Source organism: Pseudoliparis swirei, chromosome 4, assembly GCF_029220125.1.
Source record: "Pseudoliparis swirei isolate HS2019 ecotype Mariana Trench chromosome 4, NWPU_hadal_v1, whole genome shotgun sequence".
NCBI lineage: Eukaryota > Metazoa > Chordata > Actinopteri > Perciformes > Liparidae > Pseudoliparis > Pseudoliparis swirei.
In genome coordinates, this window is record NC_079391.1 from 3,368,719 (window position 1) to 3,385,207 (window position 16,489).

Sequence of the window (16,489 nt, forward strand, 5' to 3'; positions counted from 1 at the left end):
GCACCTGCTTTTAGCTACATCTCAAGAGGAAACATGTCTATATTGATCTCATAGCAGCTATACTAGAAGTAATGCACAAATCATATTTCCCTTCTTTGGATATGTCAGCTTGTGTGCTGTAATGTAACTGCATTTGCCCAACGACTGTACGTCTAGTTTGTCATATTTGATTGTTGTTGCACAAACGTGTTCACAATGCAACACACAAGCTGCGGTTGATGGAAGGTTTTGAGTAAAAAAAAGACCAACATCCTTCTGATAAGTCCAGGGAGGAGTTATCCTTGCATCCACACTACCACTCACACATTAACAGTTGCACACAGTCAGGAAGAAAAACAACACATGCTTTCTACGCACGTTAGCGGCATGAGTTTGGAAGACAAAGTGAGCTTGTAAGGACGTGGTTGAGGACGATGCAGAAAGTCACTCACATATTGTTACGCCTCCATATTGAGAAGGAGGGTTGCTCCTTGAATATATTTCCCACCCCCTGCTTCAAAAAACATTATTATTACAATAACGTGGTATGAAATAAAGATCGACGGGCCGAGAGGAGGTGAACGAACCCCACAGGAAAAGTATTTTTGGTTTCCTAAAATCTCTTCTCCATCTCTTATTGATAGGTTTTTTAAAAGTTTATACAGAGGATAAATAAGTACAATCTAATAGATACATTTAAGGATCAGCAATATGTGATCCCGTATGAGATGGTACAAGATTCAGCCTCTCGAAGTATTTTTGCTTTAGCTAAAAAGTTATATAATTTTTTGGGAAACACACAAAAAGCATTTATACATGCAGGTATTAGTGCATAGATTCCTGCGGGGGAAAAAAGAGTATTACTGTGTAGTCAAATGAATTGTGGTAGAAAACTTCACCAGATGAATTTGGCATAGTTATAAGAATAAAGAAAACGACTGTCCTTTAGATCTAGATCTTTTTTTTCACACCCTCCTAGACAATTGATTAACTTATTTAAATATATCTCTATCTATGTACAGCATGTATGACTAAACAGAAGAAGAGGTCAAAGCATAAAAGAAATATGGAGTGATCTAGAGCTCTGAGTTACCCGGTAAAGTGTCATTAAAATCACAGTAATTCATAAGATTCGGTAAAATGAGGCGGAACACAGTGATATCTGAAGACACGAAAAGAAAACAAGCATCTCGCACACGGAGATAGTTTGTGTGTGCGTCTCAGTTTCGAGGAGCACTGGAGGGTGTGATCAATCCTCACAAATTGGAAGGGAGTTTCGAGCGGACAGTTTGAGGTTCTAGATCTGATGGGTAGGCAGCGGAGGTCCTCCGTAGAGGCAAGGCCGGGGAGGACCCGGGGGCCTGAGTCTGGTGAGAGTGCCCCGGAGACAAGTGGATTGGAGGAGTCTTGTGTCCTGGCACTGAGCTACAGGGTTTGGGCAGAAGAGTGGGCGAGGAAAAGGGCGACGGGTAATATCCAGTTTCCACAGAGGGGCAAGAAGTTTGTCTGCCTAAGGCATGGGCCGAGCCGGATAAAAGCTTAAGGTCCTCAGAAAAATGGCCCAGTGGAGAATCTCTCTCCGTTGTGTGTAGCTGGCTGGCCGGCTGTGAAGGGAGAAAAGTGTGAGGCATGAACGGAGAACTGTTGGATCCGGTGGCACTTGAGGGGTCGCTGTCGTAGAAAGTCCTACCCGCCACGGGGCTTTGAATAGTCGGGCTGGGCGCCACTGGGGTAAGGCAGGGGGAGGCGTTTGCTGAACCATACTGAGCCAGGGAGGCCAGGGCAGACCTCTCCAGGGACATCTGGTGAGGCAGTGAGCCAGACTGGAGGCCTGCCAGGCTGAAGTGGCTGAGGGAGGACGGGGAGCCCTCAGCCGGCTGCTGGCTGTGCTGCCCTCTGCTCGAGGATGGAGAGCCATGCGGAGGGGAATGGAAGAGGTTCGAGCCACCGCTAGTCCGGCCGCCCCCGGCAAACTGCTGCAAAGGGGCTACCAGAGGCGGCTTGGGCGGTGGCTGGCTATGTAGAAGCTGACCGGGCGTCGGGCTGGATGAGCCGGTAGATATAGGACTCTGACAACACGAGGATCCAAGAAGTCCCGCTGTAGTTCCAGCAGAAGTTCCTCCTACAGCACAGGCTGTCGGACCCCCTATATGGCTCCCTGATGCTCCTCCTGGTGCTCGGCCATCATGTACTCCAATCACCGCTCCCCCTGGCCCACTTACACTCCCAACTCCAGTTGTGGATCCGTCAGAAACCCTTCCCAACAATCCTCCAGGGTTCCCTACCATGGAATCACCAGCCACCCCTCCAAGTGGTCCCCCAGAAACCACTCCTATTGATCCACCAGAAGCCTTTCCCAACGATCCTCCGGTAGTCATCTCTACCAGGGACTCTCCATAAGCCCCTCCCACTGATCCCCCAGAAGCTCTTTTCAATGATCCTCTCGAGGTCCCTCCCATTGATCTCCTGACTGCATCTCCTATTGACCCGCATGTAATGCCCCCTGCTGATCCCCCTGGTGCCCCACCTGATAACCTGCCACAAGCTGCACCTACTGATCCTTCAGATACCCCTCCCATTGAATCCCCTGAGATCTCAACTGATCCACCAGCAGCTCCCCCCAACCCAAAGTGCACTCCAGGCAGTAGCCCAGTCGCTCCAGTTGTAAAGTCCTCTCCAGCCCAAGAAGCGTCTCCTCCCACGGCTCCTTCCGCTGACCCTCCAACTGCTCCACCTGAAGACCACCCTGCTGCACCGCCGCCGCAGGCTCCGACTGCCCCTCCACTTATTCCTGACCCCGTGCTTCCACCTGGAGACCCTTGGTGGAAGAGGTTTGAGAGCGGTGGGGTGCTGGAGCAAAACGACTGTTGGCGCTGTGGTTGTGTGTGCAGTTGGGCCATGCTAGACGGGGGCGAACCAGAGGAAGAGTACGGTCCGAAAGGGAACGCAGAAGCCCCCCGTCCACTGGACCCCGAGCCAGTCCCGCTAGGTCCGTGCTGGCCTCCGCTACCCGAGGCCTGTTGGCTAGAGCCGGTCGGCCCTGTACCTGACGTCATGTGCAGAGCCCGAAAAGAGGCCAGCAATGGCATGTCCAACCCGGCGTGCAGTGTGCCAGAAGGGGAGGAGTCTCCAGGTGTTGGGGATGGAGGAACAAATGTGTGGAACTTCTTAAGGGGAGGGTCCTTCAGAGACCCCAGAACTGAAACCGGAGGCCTGAAAAGACCATGGTGCGTCAGGGCAATGGCTATGGAGGTGGTGGCAGCCGCCGCCTGGAGAGGGGCCTGGATGAGCGGGGCCCAGATGACGGGGATCGGGGAAGGAGGCGCCGGGGGCGGAGCGTTCTGCAGGAGGTGGGCGCCGTCGGCCATGTCCCTGTCGTGCTGCACAATCTGCTGAATGATCTCACTCTCGTGGTCGTCGAGTACACCGGAGCTGAGGTCGTGTTGTACCTTGTCCTGCAGGATGGAGTTTTTCTTGCCTGTAAAAAAAAAAAGAACACGCAAACAACAAGATCAATAGTAGACTCTGGCACAGGAGAACGCTTTGAAAGGAGTACACACAACAACGACAAAAATGCGCACCTGAAGATCACAAGTGGGATAAAAGGAAGGAAAAGAGATTTAAGAAAGAGAGAGAGAGGATGGAGCAGAATGGGAAAGACAAAGCGTCAAAGAGCAGAGGATAAGAGAAACAACAAAGGATATAGGTGGGAGATAAGTACCCGGAGACGGAAGCTCAGGATGACGGCTTACGGTGGAGGCGGCGTCTGTTTGACGAGTTCTTTCTGCGATTCCCTCGGTAACATAATGCAAATATTGTACCATGAGATACTGCAGATAGAGGGTGAGCTTCACTGAGGTCACAGGTCTAGCCATCTCTCTTGTGTCACGTCTTCTTTCCTTGTAAAGGTAAAGTTGAAATTCTACTATAACTGGGACTAACAATGTGTGAATCATTGCTGTGTAAGGTACGTAATAAAGTAAAGAAGGGTGTACATGAGCATCGCGCCCATGGAGGAAGGAAACATCCCTATCAGCCCAACACATCTTCTCAAAGCAGCCATTTTCTACAAAGAGAACCCCTCGAGCCGTTTCTCTCTTTCTTCCATTCTAAACATAGCCGAGGATAAAACCGAGCGCGGCCGAGTGATGAGACGGGCGTGCCTTTCATTGGGAATTGTTCATCTACTCATGCTGAGCCTGGGAACAGCGGTGGATATATGGAAAGAATATACGTTGTAAGAGGATTCACACATTGCCATACCGAAGCTCTATCGGCACGTTCATATGCAGATGACTTAGTCGTTTCCGTCAGTGAATATCAGTGTGGATTTATGCATGTTGGGCCATGCTGAAGATGTCTACTCTTACCGATACGGTCCAGTCTGTCCACGGCGACCGTCTCAAACGCCCTCCTCATCATGGGATACTCCTCCAGCACCTCGTTGAAGTTGTCCACGGACAGCGAGTACAGGCGGCAGTACGTGTTGGCTCGGACGCTGGCCGTCCTCCGGCCGCACGTCAGCAGACAAATCTCTGCAAGACAAGAGATGGTAACGTAAGGGAGTTAATCTCTATTAGTATTTGTCCTTTTCCCCTCGGCAGATACTGACTGCTAAGCGGCAGTCTCTGAGCAAAATGGGCACCAAAGACTGGATTTTTTGGGGTATCTTTTAGCGTTAAAACCTACAACGTCTCTGGCATTACTCACAGGAATAACATATTCAGAGGTCAAGGGGGTCTGCCAGCCCTCATCTGTCATGCACAGGAAAAATAACGCTCCATTAAACAAGCTGCACGGCTGCAGAGCTCTGGCAAACACACGGGGTGTGTGTGTGTGTGTGTGAGTACCGTATTCAGATGGAGCACGTGCAAGCATGCACTAACCAAGTGGGATGTGTGTGTGAGTCGGTGTCTGCACATTCACAAATGAATGTGAAAGTACTATGTGTGTGTGTGTATGATGATGCCAGTGATTCATTAATGAGAGCAGGTTAGATATGATATACACTTTACATACTTACATTGTAATGTACTGTATGTATGTATGTATACAATGTTATATATTGTATGCATGTATTTATATGGACAGGGATAGGTGACTTTGATGTATATGTTAATGTGCCATGTGTTTGTATACAGTCCCTAATGTGTCTCTTCTGTCCCTCCCTTCCTGTGTTTCCCTTTCTCAGAAATCCATTTCCATCTCATCTTCACACACACACACACACACACGCACAGACACACACACACACACACACACACACAGACACACACACACACACACACACACACACACTCAATCAATTCTCTCACAGAATGCACTCTTGCCCCCTGTAGCCTACATCCACGTTATCTCCTTGAAATCACATGCATAGCTTCACTTTGCACAATAACTGTATTCGTTCTCCGGCGTCCCATCTTGGGGTATTGCCCATCTGTAGAATGTCAATGTTTGTGGGTTTTGCATTAACATCTCTCTGACCTGCCGCCACACACACACACACACACAGACGGACACACAATAAGAGGCTCCTCGTACAGTCTAGGTCGGCCTCTGTGCTTTAAAACAGAAACATCAGTAACACTGTTATTTTCCCGTGCTTTCGATGTGGGTATGATGACATATGATACGATGCTGTCGACGAGTCTGCTGCGTTAGGGCAGAGTGACAACCACGACGGCTGCTCTCTCACCCTTTAAAGGCAGATCCCACATCAACACATTCAGAAAACCTACACATTAGTGTTTCTATAGTACATCTATACTCAAGGTCGTGAATACGAGCGGCCGAAATGAGTTCCCTCCGTCGGGCGGCCGGGCTCAGCCTTAGAGAGAGGGTACGGAGCTCGGACATCAGGAGGGAGCTCGGAGTCGAGCCGCTACTCGAAAAGGAGTCGGCTGAGGTGGTTCGGGCATCTGATTCGGACGCCTCCTGGACGCCTCCTGGACGCCTCCTGTTAGAGCTTTTCCAGGCACGTCCTACTGGGAGGAGACCCCGGGGAAGACCCAGGACACGCTGGAGGGATTACATCTCCCGGCTGACCTGGGAACGCCTCGGGATCCCCCAGAATCCCCCAGAATCCCCCAGAATGAGCTGGGAAATGTTGCGGGTCGAGAGGGAAGTCTGGGTCAGCCTGCTGGGTCTGCTGCCCCCCCGACCCCGGACTAAGTGGATGACAATGGATGGATGGATGCTATTCATACTGAAGGCATGATCCAGAGTGTTATGGAAGCATCACAGTCTTAGTTATGTATTATACAACTTCACGACTTAAAAGACGAGATGGGACATCAACCTTTTTTCTTCTTCTACCCTCTAAATGCTCCGTCGGTTGACGTCTATTGGATGTCAGAGTTCTGCCGATTTTGACCAGGGATAACTTCAACAGGAGAGGAGATGTCTGCGTCCAATAGACGCACACCACTCGCATGAGGAAGTGCAGGTGGAAGACTTTCTGTAAGTGACAGCCGCATCAGGAGATAATTAACCGAGAGGAAAAGCCTTTCGGTTAATTAGCCCCAGCGTCTTAACTGTTGTCGATGACAGATGCCGGTAAGCAGCACATATTTAATATTCCCTCTGCCTTCCCCGGCATTAATGAATAATCAGTTTTTTTTTTAAATATCCGTGCAATTTGATGTGAAAAGACAGGTAGCATGAATTAAACAGAAAGGTTGGACCAAGACGAGAGGCATCTCTATTATCTATGGACAGAACATTTAAACTAAACATCAATATTCCCTTTGTGACAGAGAACAACACCTTTTAATATGATAAACGTCAACAAACACCACCGATAAACAACGGCCGAGTGACCACGAAACAATGTGAACGCTGCAGAATTCACATTATGTAGCGTTCACTCCCCAGAGATTAAACTTTACATCGACTCCAAGTGGTTCAGATGCTAATGAGGCTTTATATAGGTCAGCGGATAAAAGGTACAAATGTGTGATTTGACAGAGCAGAGAATGAGAAAGGTACTTCGTACGTGGCATTTAAAAAACCTCAAGCGTTCCTGTTTATGCATGTATGTGTGAGAGAGTGAGAGGAGAGAGAGGAGAGAGAAAGCATGGCTGAATGGACAATGGCCAATTTAGCAAGAGAGCTGTGTGCAGTGTGAGAGAGTAAAAATACACCGTGTGTGTGTGTGTGTGTGTGTGTGTGTCAGCGGGACAGCCCTTTATCTGTTGTAGCTGGGGTTCCGCGTCCCTGAAGCTTTGCTCCAGTAACCCCTGGAGGAGCCTCACCGCTCCGGCCCCGTGGCCTCCTGCAGGAAGCAGGACTCAGAAGACGAGGCGCCGAGCGGCGCCGAGCCCGCTGGCCTCGTGCAACCGTCTTTACAGAAAGAAAGTGAAGCAAAGACACTTGGAAGGTGCCACCTGAACGACAAGTGGAGGAAACTAAATCCTCGGCGGGGGTCTGGTGCAACAAAAAAGGGATTAGCGGCTAAACGCATGAAGCTGCCCTGAGGCTCAATCCTCTAAAATACTCATAAAATACTCATATATATATATATATCGTATATATATACACTACCGTTCAAAAGTTTGGGATCACCCAGACAATTTCGTTTTTTCCATGAAAACTCACACTTTTATTTATCAAATGAGTTGCAAAATGTATAGAAAATATAGTCAAGACATTGACAAGGTTAGAAATAATGATTTGTATTTGAAGTATTAATTTTTTTCTTCAAACTTTGCTTTCGTCAAAGAATGCTCCTTTTGCAGCAATTACAGCATTGCAGACCTTTGGCATTCTAGCTGTTAATTTGTTGAGGTAATCTGTTGAAATGTCACCCACGCTTCCTGAAGCACCTCCACAAGTTGGATTGGCTTGATGGGCACTTCTTGCGGACCATACGGTCAAGCTGCTCCCACAACAGCTCAATGGGGTTGAGATCTGGTGACTGGCCACTCCATTACAGACAGCAAGCTGCCTGCTTCTTCCCTCAATAGTTCTTACACAATGTGGAGGTGTGCTTTGGGTCATTGTCCTGTTGGAGGAGGAAATTGGCTCCAATCAAGCGCTGCCCACAGGGTATGGCATGGCGTTGCAAAATGGAGTGATAGCCTTCCTTATTTAAAATCCCTTTTACCTGGTACAAATCTCCCACTTTACCAGCACCAAAGCAGCCCCAGACCATCACATGACCTCCACCATGCTTGACAGATGGTGTCAGGCACTCTTCCAGCATCTTTTCACCTGTTCTGCGTCTCACAAATGTTCTTCTGTGTGATCCAAACACCTCAAACTTGGATTCATCTGTCCAGAACACCTTTTCCAATCTTCCTCTGTCCAATGCCTGTGTTCTTTTGCCCATACCAATCTTTTCTTTTTATTGGCCAGTCTCAGATATGGCTTTTTCTTTGCCACTCTGCCTAGAAGGCCAGCATCCCGGAGTCGCCTCTTCACTGTCGACGTTGACACTGGCGTTTTGCGGGTACCATTTAAAGAAGCTGCCAGTTGAGGCCTGTGAGGCGTCTATTTCTCAAACTAGAGACTCTAATGTACTTGTCTTCTTGCTGAGTTGTGCACCGGGGCCTCCCACTTCTCTTTCTGCTCTGGTTAGAGCCCGTTTGTGCTGTTCTCTGAAGGGAGTAGTACACACCGCTGGAGGACATTTTCAGTTTCTTTGCAATTTCTCACATGGAATAGCCTTCATTTCTAAGAACAAGAATAGACTGGCGAATTTCACATGAAAGTTCTTTTTTTCTGGCCATTTTGAGAGTCTTATCGAACCCACAAATGTGATGCTCCAGATAATCAACTAGCTCAAAGGAAGGCCAGTTTTATAGCTTCTCTCATCAGCAAAACAGTTTTCAGCTGTGCTAACATAATTGCACAAGGGTTTTCAAGGGTTTTCTAATCAGATATTAGTCTTCTAAGGCGATTAGCAAACACAATGTACCATTAGAACACTGGAGTGATAGTTGATGGAAATGGGCCTCTATACACCTCTGGAGATATTTCATTAGAAACCAGACGTTTCCACCTAGAATAGTCATTTACCACATTAACAATGTATAGAGGGTATTTCTGATTGATTTAATGTTATCTTCATTGAAAAAAACAATGCTTCTCTTTGAAAAATAAGGACATTTCTAAGTGATCCCAAACTTTTGAACGGTAGTGTATATACTGTATATATATGGTTTTACACAAAATGCAACGAAAACTCCTCATCTAAAAAACACATTATTGCTAATATTAACGAGAAATACATCATTGACTATTAAACTATGGAATTCTTTTTAATTTAAATATATATTTTTTCAATATTAATTTAAATACATTTACAGTTATTTATTCTTTGTTTCTATTTCTCCACAAAAATACATATACCATCGTAGAATATTGTTTTCTATTAAATAGTAATGTGTCCAATGTAGAATATGTATGAACCGATGAATTGTCAAAACATTTAATGAGTTCTTAAAAGAATTGTAAGCTATTTATTAAATGTTCATTTTATTAAATAAAATTTCAGGAATAAAAAAAAAAATCCCAGTGACATGTTTTATTTTAATGTAACTTTTCATGACGGCGGTTAAATTTAACACTTAAATGCACTTATCTGTCGGCCTCAAAGCGTCTACATTAAATTTATTCATGCTCACTTACACTTTCTGTGACTCATCGCAACGCTCCCAAAATCAAAGGCTGGGCTGAGTTGACGGCCGTGTGTGTTCTCCTCAGACCGACTGCCGCCTCGCTGTAATTACACACTTTCTTGAGGTCCTCGGCAACAACGAGATGATTCATAACCGGCCCAAAAAAGCTGTGGGCTTCCTGACCTCAAATTAGCAACGCTATGATATCGTCATGACGCCAGACAAAATGAGGAAATGGCATTGTACTCAATATTCAGATAATTCCCCCCCGGCCCAAAAAAGAAGCTTTTCGAAAAAGATAAGAAGTAAAAGTAGAGAAAACAAAGCTGCAGCTCTGAGAATAAACTTTAAAAGGTCATGTGACCTTAGTGAGAGAACATCAAGGAACAGGGCACTTCCTGTGAGTGTCTTTACACTATGGGTTCTGTATACAGTGTAGAGACATCTCTGCATGTTGTACATATAAATAGAGGCACAACCGCTACGCTCCCTAGGGGAGTTTTTATTGACTTTCTCCTGCACTGGGAACAACAAACTAAGCAAAATATAGTCAATAAAAACATCTCTTTATGATCGACATCTGGTGAAGCACAATTATAAGCTCTAAAAATCATTAATACCCAAGAGATAAGTCTTTAAAAAAAACACAAAACATTGTTTGCACTTTAAAATAGTTAATTTAGGCAATAAACACACATTATAAATAGAAGAAACCAAGTTAAAAATGTAGATATATATAGTAAATTATGCTTCAGAACTTCAAAACTTTAGGGAAAACAACAATCAGAGAGCTCTACTGAAACAAGTGAGTCAAACTAATGAATGCAATGAGTAATGAACATCCAAGGGGGTGTGGCCTAATACGTAAAGACAGAACTTCCATATCACTGGGCCTATCCTCACCAAATTGCTAGCCTATGTCCACATGGCATCCCTAAACCTGCCCTAATACTTTCATAATATGTGAACAATAGGGGGCGCTACAATCTATCTCTCAATATCTGCATTTTTTGCCATTTTTCACGTTTTGGGGATCCAAGGGGGTGTGGCCTAATATGTAAAGACAGATAACTTCAAAATCCCTGGGCCTATCCTCACCCAATTGCTAGCCTAGGGCCATATGGCATCCCTAAACCTACCCTAATTCTTTCATAATATTTGAACATTAGGGGGCGCTACTATCTACCCCTCAATATCTGCATTTTTTTTGCCATTTTTCACGTTTTGGGGAGTTGTAAACCAGTCAACTCCTCCCAGAGATTAAACCCGATTCCTTCCAGAGTCGGGCAGTCTGGTCTTGAGACAATTTGCAGTTGAAAATCTTTGAAAGATTGAGAAAATATTATGTGCGTTGGGTGCAACGGCAAAAAACCCACCAATCGTTGTTTTAACTGGGCCATACGTGATATCCATATTTCTCACGTGTCATGACATACTGACTCCGAAGACATCCGTATGACGTCGTTTCACATCATACATCAAAACGCAGCCTCGTATCAAGTCCAACCGTTCTTGAGACTACTCGATATATATATCATCACATCCCTCTTTCTGTCCCTCACTCATCTGCTGCAGTGCCTCAGAATTAGAGGTGTAGGAGGTAACTGGGTTAAGGACCTGGAGGATTACCTGGCCCTCAGTCACAGCCAGCTGTAAGCTTTGAGAAGAGGAACAAGCGACACGAAGATAACAGGGAGCATGAGAGGACTGTTTGTTCCCTGACCCTCGGACTACAGCACCGTTCACAGAAAACCAGCCAGAGATCCGGTAAAGCCCCCAAAAAAAGATGAACCGGGAGATTTCACACAGTCGACGCTCTTCACTCGCACTCTGCGACCAGCCGCTCGCTCAGAGGCAAAGTGAGCCGTCTTTTAGGGGTGCGATCGAAAAAGGCAGCTTTTTGAGAAGCGCCGCTGACTGGCGTGCAGGGGTCACCGCGAGGTCACCGAGAGAGAGAGACGGAGCCTGCACGGGGCGACGCGAGGAGGAACTACAACAATAAGCTGCTCGGTCTGGGCTCCGAGAGAGCAGCGGAGATGCTGCGAAGATAAGCGGGCGAACTATAAAGAGAGGAAGTGGGAAGTGGAGGGCGGAGGGTGGAGGGCGGGGGGTGGAGGGTGGATGTCGCCTTCAGGAGCCCAGTGCGGCGTCCAGAGAGCGGCGTCGGTGCGGCGCTCCATGTGTCTCTCGGCGTTAGTGTTGCAGTCACATCACATGTTCTCCTTCTGCGTCGGATCTCCGGGTCGCGTCAACTCGAGACTTCGGGCTCTCCGGCTGCAGCGAGTCCGACAGATACCGAGGCTGGAGAGCCGACTCGCCGGGTGCGTCGGCACGTGAATACCGTAAACTGAAGCCTGCCGACGCGGAGTGTCGAAGCTCCTCCACGACGGACCGGGTGGAGGCTGCTCTCGAGTCAAAGCCCATCGATGCATGTGGAGTGGAGCGAAGCCACCCCCCCCCACAAAATATGAATAATACCTGCATTTGACTTCCTGCTTGCTGATACTGACACACTGACAATGTGCCTCATACTCCTTGTGCTGATCCTGCAGCAATTCATTTTATGAATGACTAACTTGTGTTGGGTAACAAACTCCCGGCAGCTCTCGGTGTACACCCCCCCCCCCCCCCCCCCAGAGGAGTGGCACTGCCTGGAATAGTGGGGCGGCTGTAGCTCAGTGGGGTAAGGGGGTCGTCCTGCAACCCCAAGGTTGTCGGTTCGATCCCGGCTCTCCCCATTAGTTGCAAGTCGAAGTGTCCTTGAGCAAGGCACTGAACCCCCAGTTGCTTCCCGGGCGCATCACTGCAGCCCACTGCTCCTTAATAACTAAGGATGGGTTAAATGCAGAGAACTAATTTCCCCTTGGGGATTAATAAAGTATCTATAAAAAAATATGTAAATAGTCATATGATAATGGAGTCAAAGAGCCTTGTGCCTACAATGTGGAATAATTTCTGATCCGAGTTTTAAGATTAAAGCGAGCTTCTGCTCCGAAAAAGTTAATTAGCACTTTCTGTGGGTGACACTGTAACAGTGGTTTCTGTAAGAGAGATGTTAATGCCCCACCGCCCCCAACAAAATTGTCACAAAATGGTGGATGCTGAATTGCAACCTTTGCGAAAAACTAAACAAGGTCAGGTATGCGTGAGTCATCACGTGTTGTCATTATTATACTCTGCAATGAGCTTTCCACTACACCTCTTTTTAAAAACGGGGTTGCAGGCTCGATGCGGCCACTCTGAAGTCATGCTCAATGTTGAGCTCTTATTTTGAAGGGCAACGAGAGGAAAGCCGATCTTACGGAGGTAGGATGTGTCGCCAAGAATCTCGGCCGCGCGCAGCGTAACCTGTTGGTAACGTAAACATTCACACTTAAGTACAGGTATTATACTTTTTATTTATTGATATAGCACCTGCTCAACATCACACTTTTAGTTTTTACTTTTAATTTATTCATCTGGTTGATGAACATGTTTTAAAAAATTATAAAAACTACAATTTCCCTCAACCGTAGCAAGATCCGCAGACTATCATGTGAAGTTCTCGATAACGGTCTTGAAATAAAAACAAATCTGCATTTCCCCTTTACACCTGTAATTCCGTGGCGCTCCACCAGAGGGCCGCGCAGTTTGAGAACCACTGCTCTGTAATAACTTAAACTTCTCAGGACTTTACGGTTTCAAATCGCTGGTTTTCTCTTCAATGCAGCGATTGACGATGAAGCGGAGGACGCTTTAGGGCGTTCCGACCGTCACCGCCGGGTCACCGCCGCTACCAAAGCCCCAATAATATGCCGTCTCTACGCCGCTTCTCTGCATTCCCGAATGCGGTAACCTCCATTTATTGGTTGCGAAAAACAACAACATGGCGACGGCCGTAATTCAAGATGGCGTCTACAAACCAACAGGTGAGGCCATAATGAATACGTCCTCTTCTAATATACAGTTTTGGATTTTTTAGGTCTCCTCACTTCATCTTCTTCAGCGCCATCATCACAAAGCTATAGAAACAAGTCCGTCTTTTATCTTTTAATCTGATTTCTCGGCGAGGAGCGACAGGTGGAGGAAACGTTTTTGCACGACGTCTCAGACAACATGGCCTCGGCTCGCTCCGGGGTCCATGTTGTTTAAAATGTTGATTAGATTTGGCACGTGTAAAGATAGATTGCCTGCCATCTTTTCATTATTTCTCTGGAGAGAGGGCATGGAGATGGACTGGAGCGGGCGAAGGCGTAATTAAACTCCCACGGCCAGGTCATGTGCCGTTAAACGCTTTGCCACCACGTCTCATAACAGGGGAGACTGAATGATACGCTGTCACCGGGCAGATTAATTGGTATTTGGTGAGGGCAGCATTGTCTTCTACACGTGTCATCGGCTCCATGGGACCGTGAGATGACGATGCATGATCTGACCCTGATTCAGAGCAGAACACGAGTCATGGTGCATAACGTCTCTGGTTACTGCACACGTCTGAAGCATTCACAGTGTGGTATTTCACATATTTCTGTCCCCTTTGATTGTTAAATGCAGATTTCTTATTTTGTAAATTTGGGTTTTTCCTTAGAAAACATTAGTAATGGTCATTTTTCATTTGCACACACACACCATGAAGCTTTATCTGCAGTGTGAAGTCATTTCTCACTCACATTTTATATCATTTTGGGGAACGGTGTGACAGACATGGTGTGACATCATTTCTACTCCAAAAACGATAATACAAAATGTGGTTTTAGACATTTATTTACATGTATTTACCATTTTATTCATATGTTTCACTGCGTTTGTGAACCCAAGACCTTTTTTGGTAAACCAATTTCAAACACCAAAAACAGTTTGTTCACATAAATAAAAGGTTTGTTTTCACAAGAGATGTGAAGAATTAAAAAAAATCTAACTTCAATTTTCAGCTTTTAGGGTCCAAATTATCCATTTACACTTGAGCCTCATTATATAGAGAGATGAGATTGTTCTGGGTACACACAGAAAAAAATAATGGTTCTTAAATGGTTCTTTAAAAGGCTTTGTGGTTCTACGAAGAACCATCACCAACTGAAGAACCATTTTTTCGCTTGAGACACCTTCGTAGGTTATTTGAAGAACTCTTTAAGGAAATGGTTCTTTAAAGAACCCTGGTTTGAAAGGTTCTTCGTGGAACCAGAAATGGTGCCTTAAAGAACCATTTTTAAGGTTCTTTGAGACACCTTTATATGTTCTTAGAAGAACTCTTTTAGGAAATGGTTGTTTAAAGAACTCTGTTTTGAAAGGTTCTTTGTGGAATCAGAAATGGTGCCTTGAAGAACCATTTTTTAAGGTTCTTTTAGACATCTTTATAGGTTATTTGTGGAACCAGAAATGGTGCCTTAAAGGACCATTTTTTAAGGTTCTTTGAGACACCTTTATATAGGTGCTTTGTGGAACCAGAAATGGTGCCTTGAAGAACCATTTTTTAAAGGTTCTTTTAGACACCTTTATATAGGTGCTTTGAAGAACTCTTTAAGGAAATAGTTCTTTAAAGAACCCTGGTTTGAAAGGCTCTTTGTGGAACCAGAAATGGTTCTTCTATGGCATCCCTCTGAAGAACCATTTTCGGTTCCAGATGGCACCTCCATGTTTCTGTGTGTGCGTGTCATATGCAAGTGCCTTTAAAAGGTGAATTTAAGAAATAGTGTCAAATGGAGAAAATGACCCCGGAGGGTTGAAACCGCTCCTGACGTGAAGTTGTGCATAAAACATGAAGCAGAACTTTAAGTGAGCTGACACTCTACCACACACCGCTTGTTCTTCACGATGAGCTAATACCAGGAGCCACAACGCCTGACAAATACAAATTCAAACCAACCTTTCAAGGTACCAAAGGAGAGAGTTATTAATATTAAAGCAGATGTGTGTGTGTGTGTGTGTGACCTTTGTGGTTCTGGTGCAGCGCCGGCTCTCCTCACCTCCAAAGTAGGAGCCGTCGGCCAGCTTGGTCTCCTTGTTGCCCTTCGTCAGCACGCCGACGACACCGTGCTGTATGAAGTACATCTTCTTGCCGATGGTGCCCTCCCGGATGATGTAATCCCCGGGCTGGAACACCTCAAACCGCAGCCAGGTGAGCATGGAGGTGACGAAGTTGGGGTCGGCGTTGGCGAACAGCGGCATGGACGCCACCAGCTTCCGACAGTTGAAGTTCACGATTTCCTGCGTGAGCGTACGGAGAAACCGGTTGGAAAGAACGGCAAGAAAAGGTGGAGCGCTTTAGGAAAGACATCGACCTCTTACGACCTTCAAAGAATAAAGACTCAGCAAACATTTGTTTTTGTTTTTATGAGCTCCTCTCGGTTTTACTCTTGTTGGGATTCAGGCCACAAGATAAAAGAACTGAACCGAGGGGAATGTTAAGAAGCATACAATTTTTGTTGTTGTAATTGTTAAAACATTTTTTGAAACATTTGACAAATTTTTTACAACAAAATGAATAAAAAAATTACAAAAGATGTACCTAAAATGTAATTTTTTAAAACATTTCACAAAAAATGTGTAAAACATTAAAAGATTAAAAAAAAAAAAAATGTAAACAAATTAATAAAAGTAAAAAAAAAAATACATACATTTACAAAAAATTACATTTAGAAAATGTACAAAAAATGAAAAACATTTCACAAAAAATGTACATTAACATGAACAAAAAACCAATTTCAACAAAAAGTACAAAAAAGTAAAAGAAAATACGAACAAATTTAACAAACTACTAAAAGTTTAATTTTTTTTACAAACATTAACAAAAAATATGCAAAACATTAACAACTAATTTAAAAATAATTACAACAAAAGTACAAATAAATACTAAAAAGTTCCAAAGAAATTACAAAAAGATGTACACAAAATGTACACAAAATACAAAGAAA

At 45.4% G+C, this 16,489-nt stretch overlaps 1 protein-coding gene across 1 annotated transcript in view; it reads right to left on the bottom strand.

Moving 5' to 3' along the window:
- Positions 1–824: 824 nt before the first annotated feature.
- The window catches only part of hcn4 (hyperpolarization activated cyclic nucleotide-gated potassium channel 4), a 70,370-nt gene continuing 54,705 nt past the window's right edge, over positions 825–16,489 (bottom strand). The window contains exons 6-8 of the mRNA XM_056411981.1: positions 15,542–15,782; positions 4,350–4,514; positions 825–3,457 (exon numbers count right to left, since the gene is read on the bottom strand). Coding sequence (XP_056267956.1) covers positions 1,236–3,457; positions 4,350–4,514; positions 15,542–15,782 — 2,628 coding nt within the window. The 3' untranslated portion in view covers positions 825–1,235. The remainder of the gene's footprint in view (positions 3,458–4,349; positions 4,515–15,541; positions 15,783–16,489) is intronic.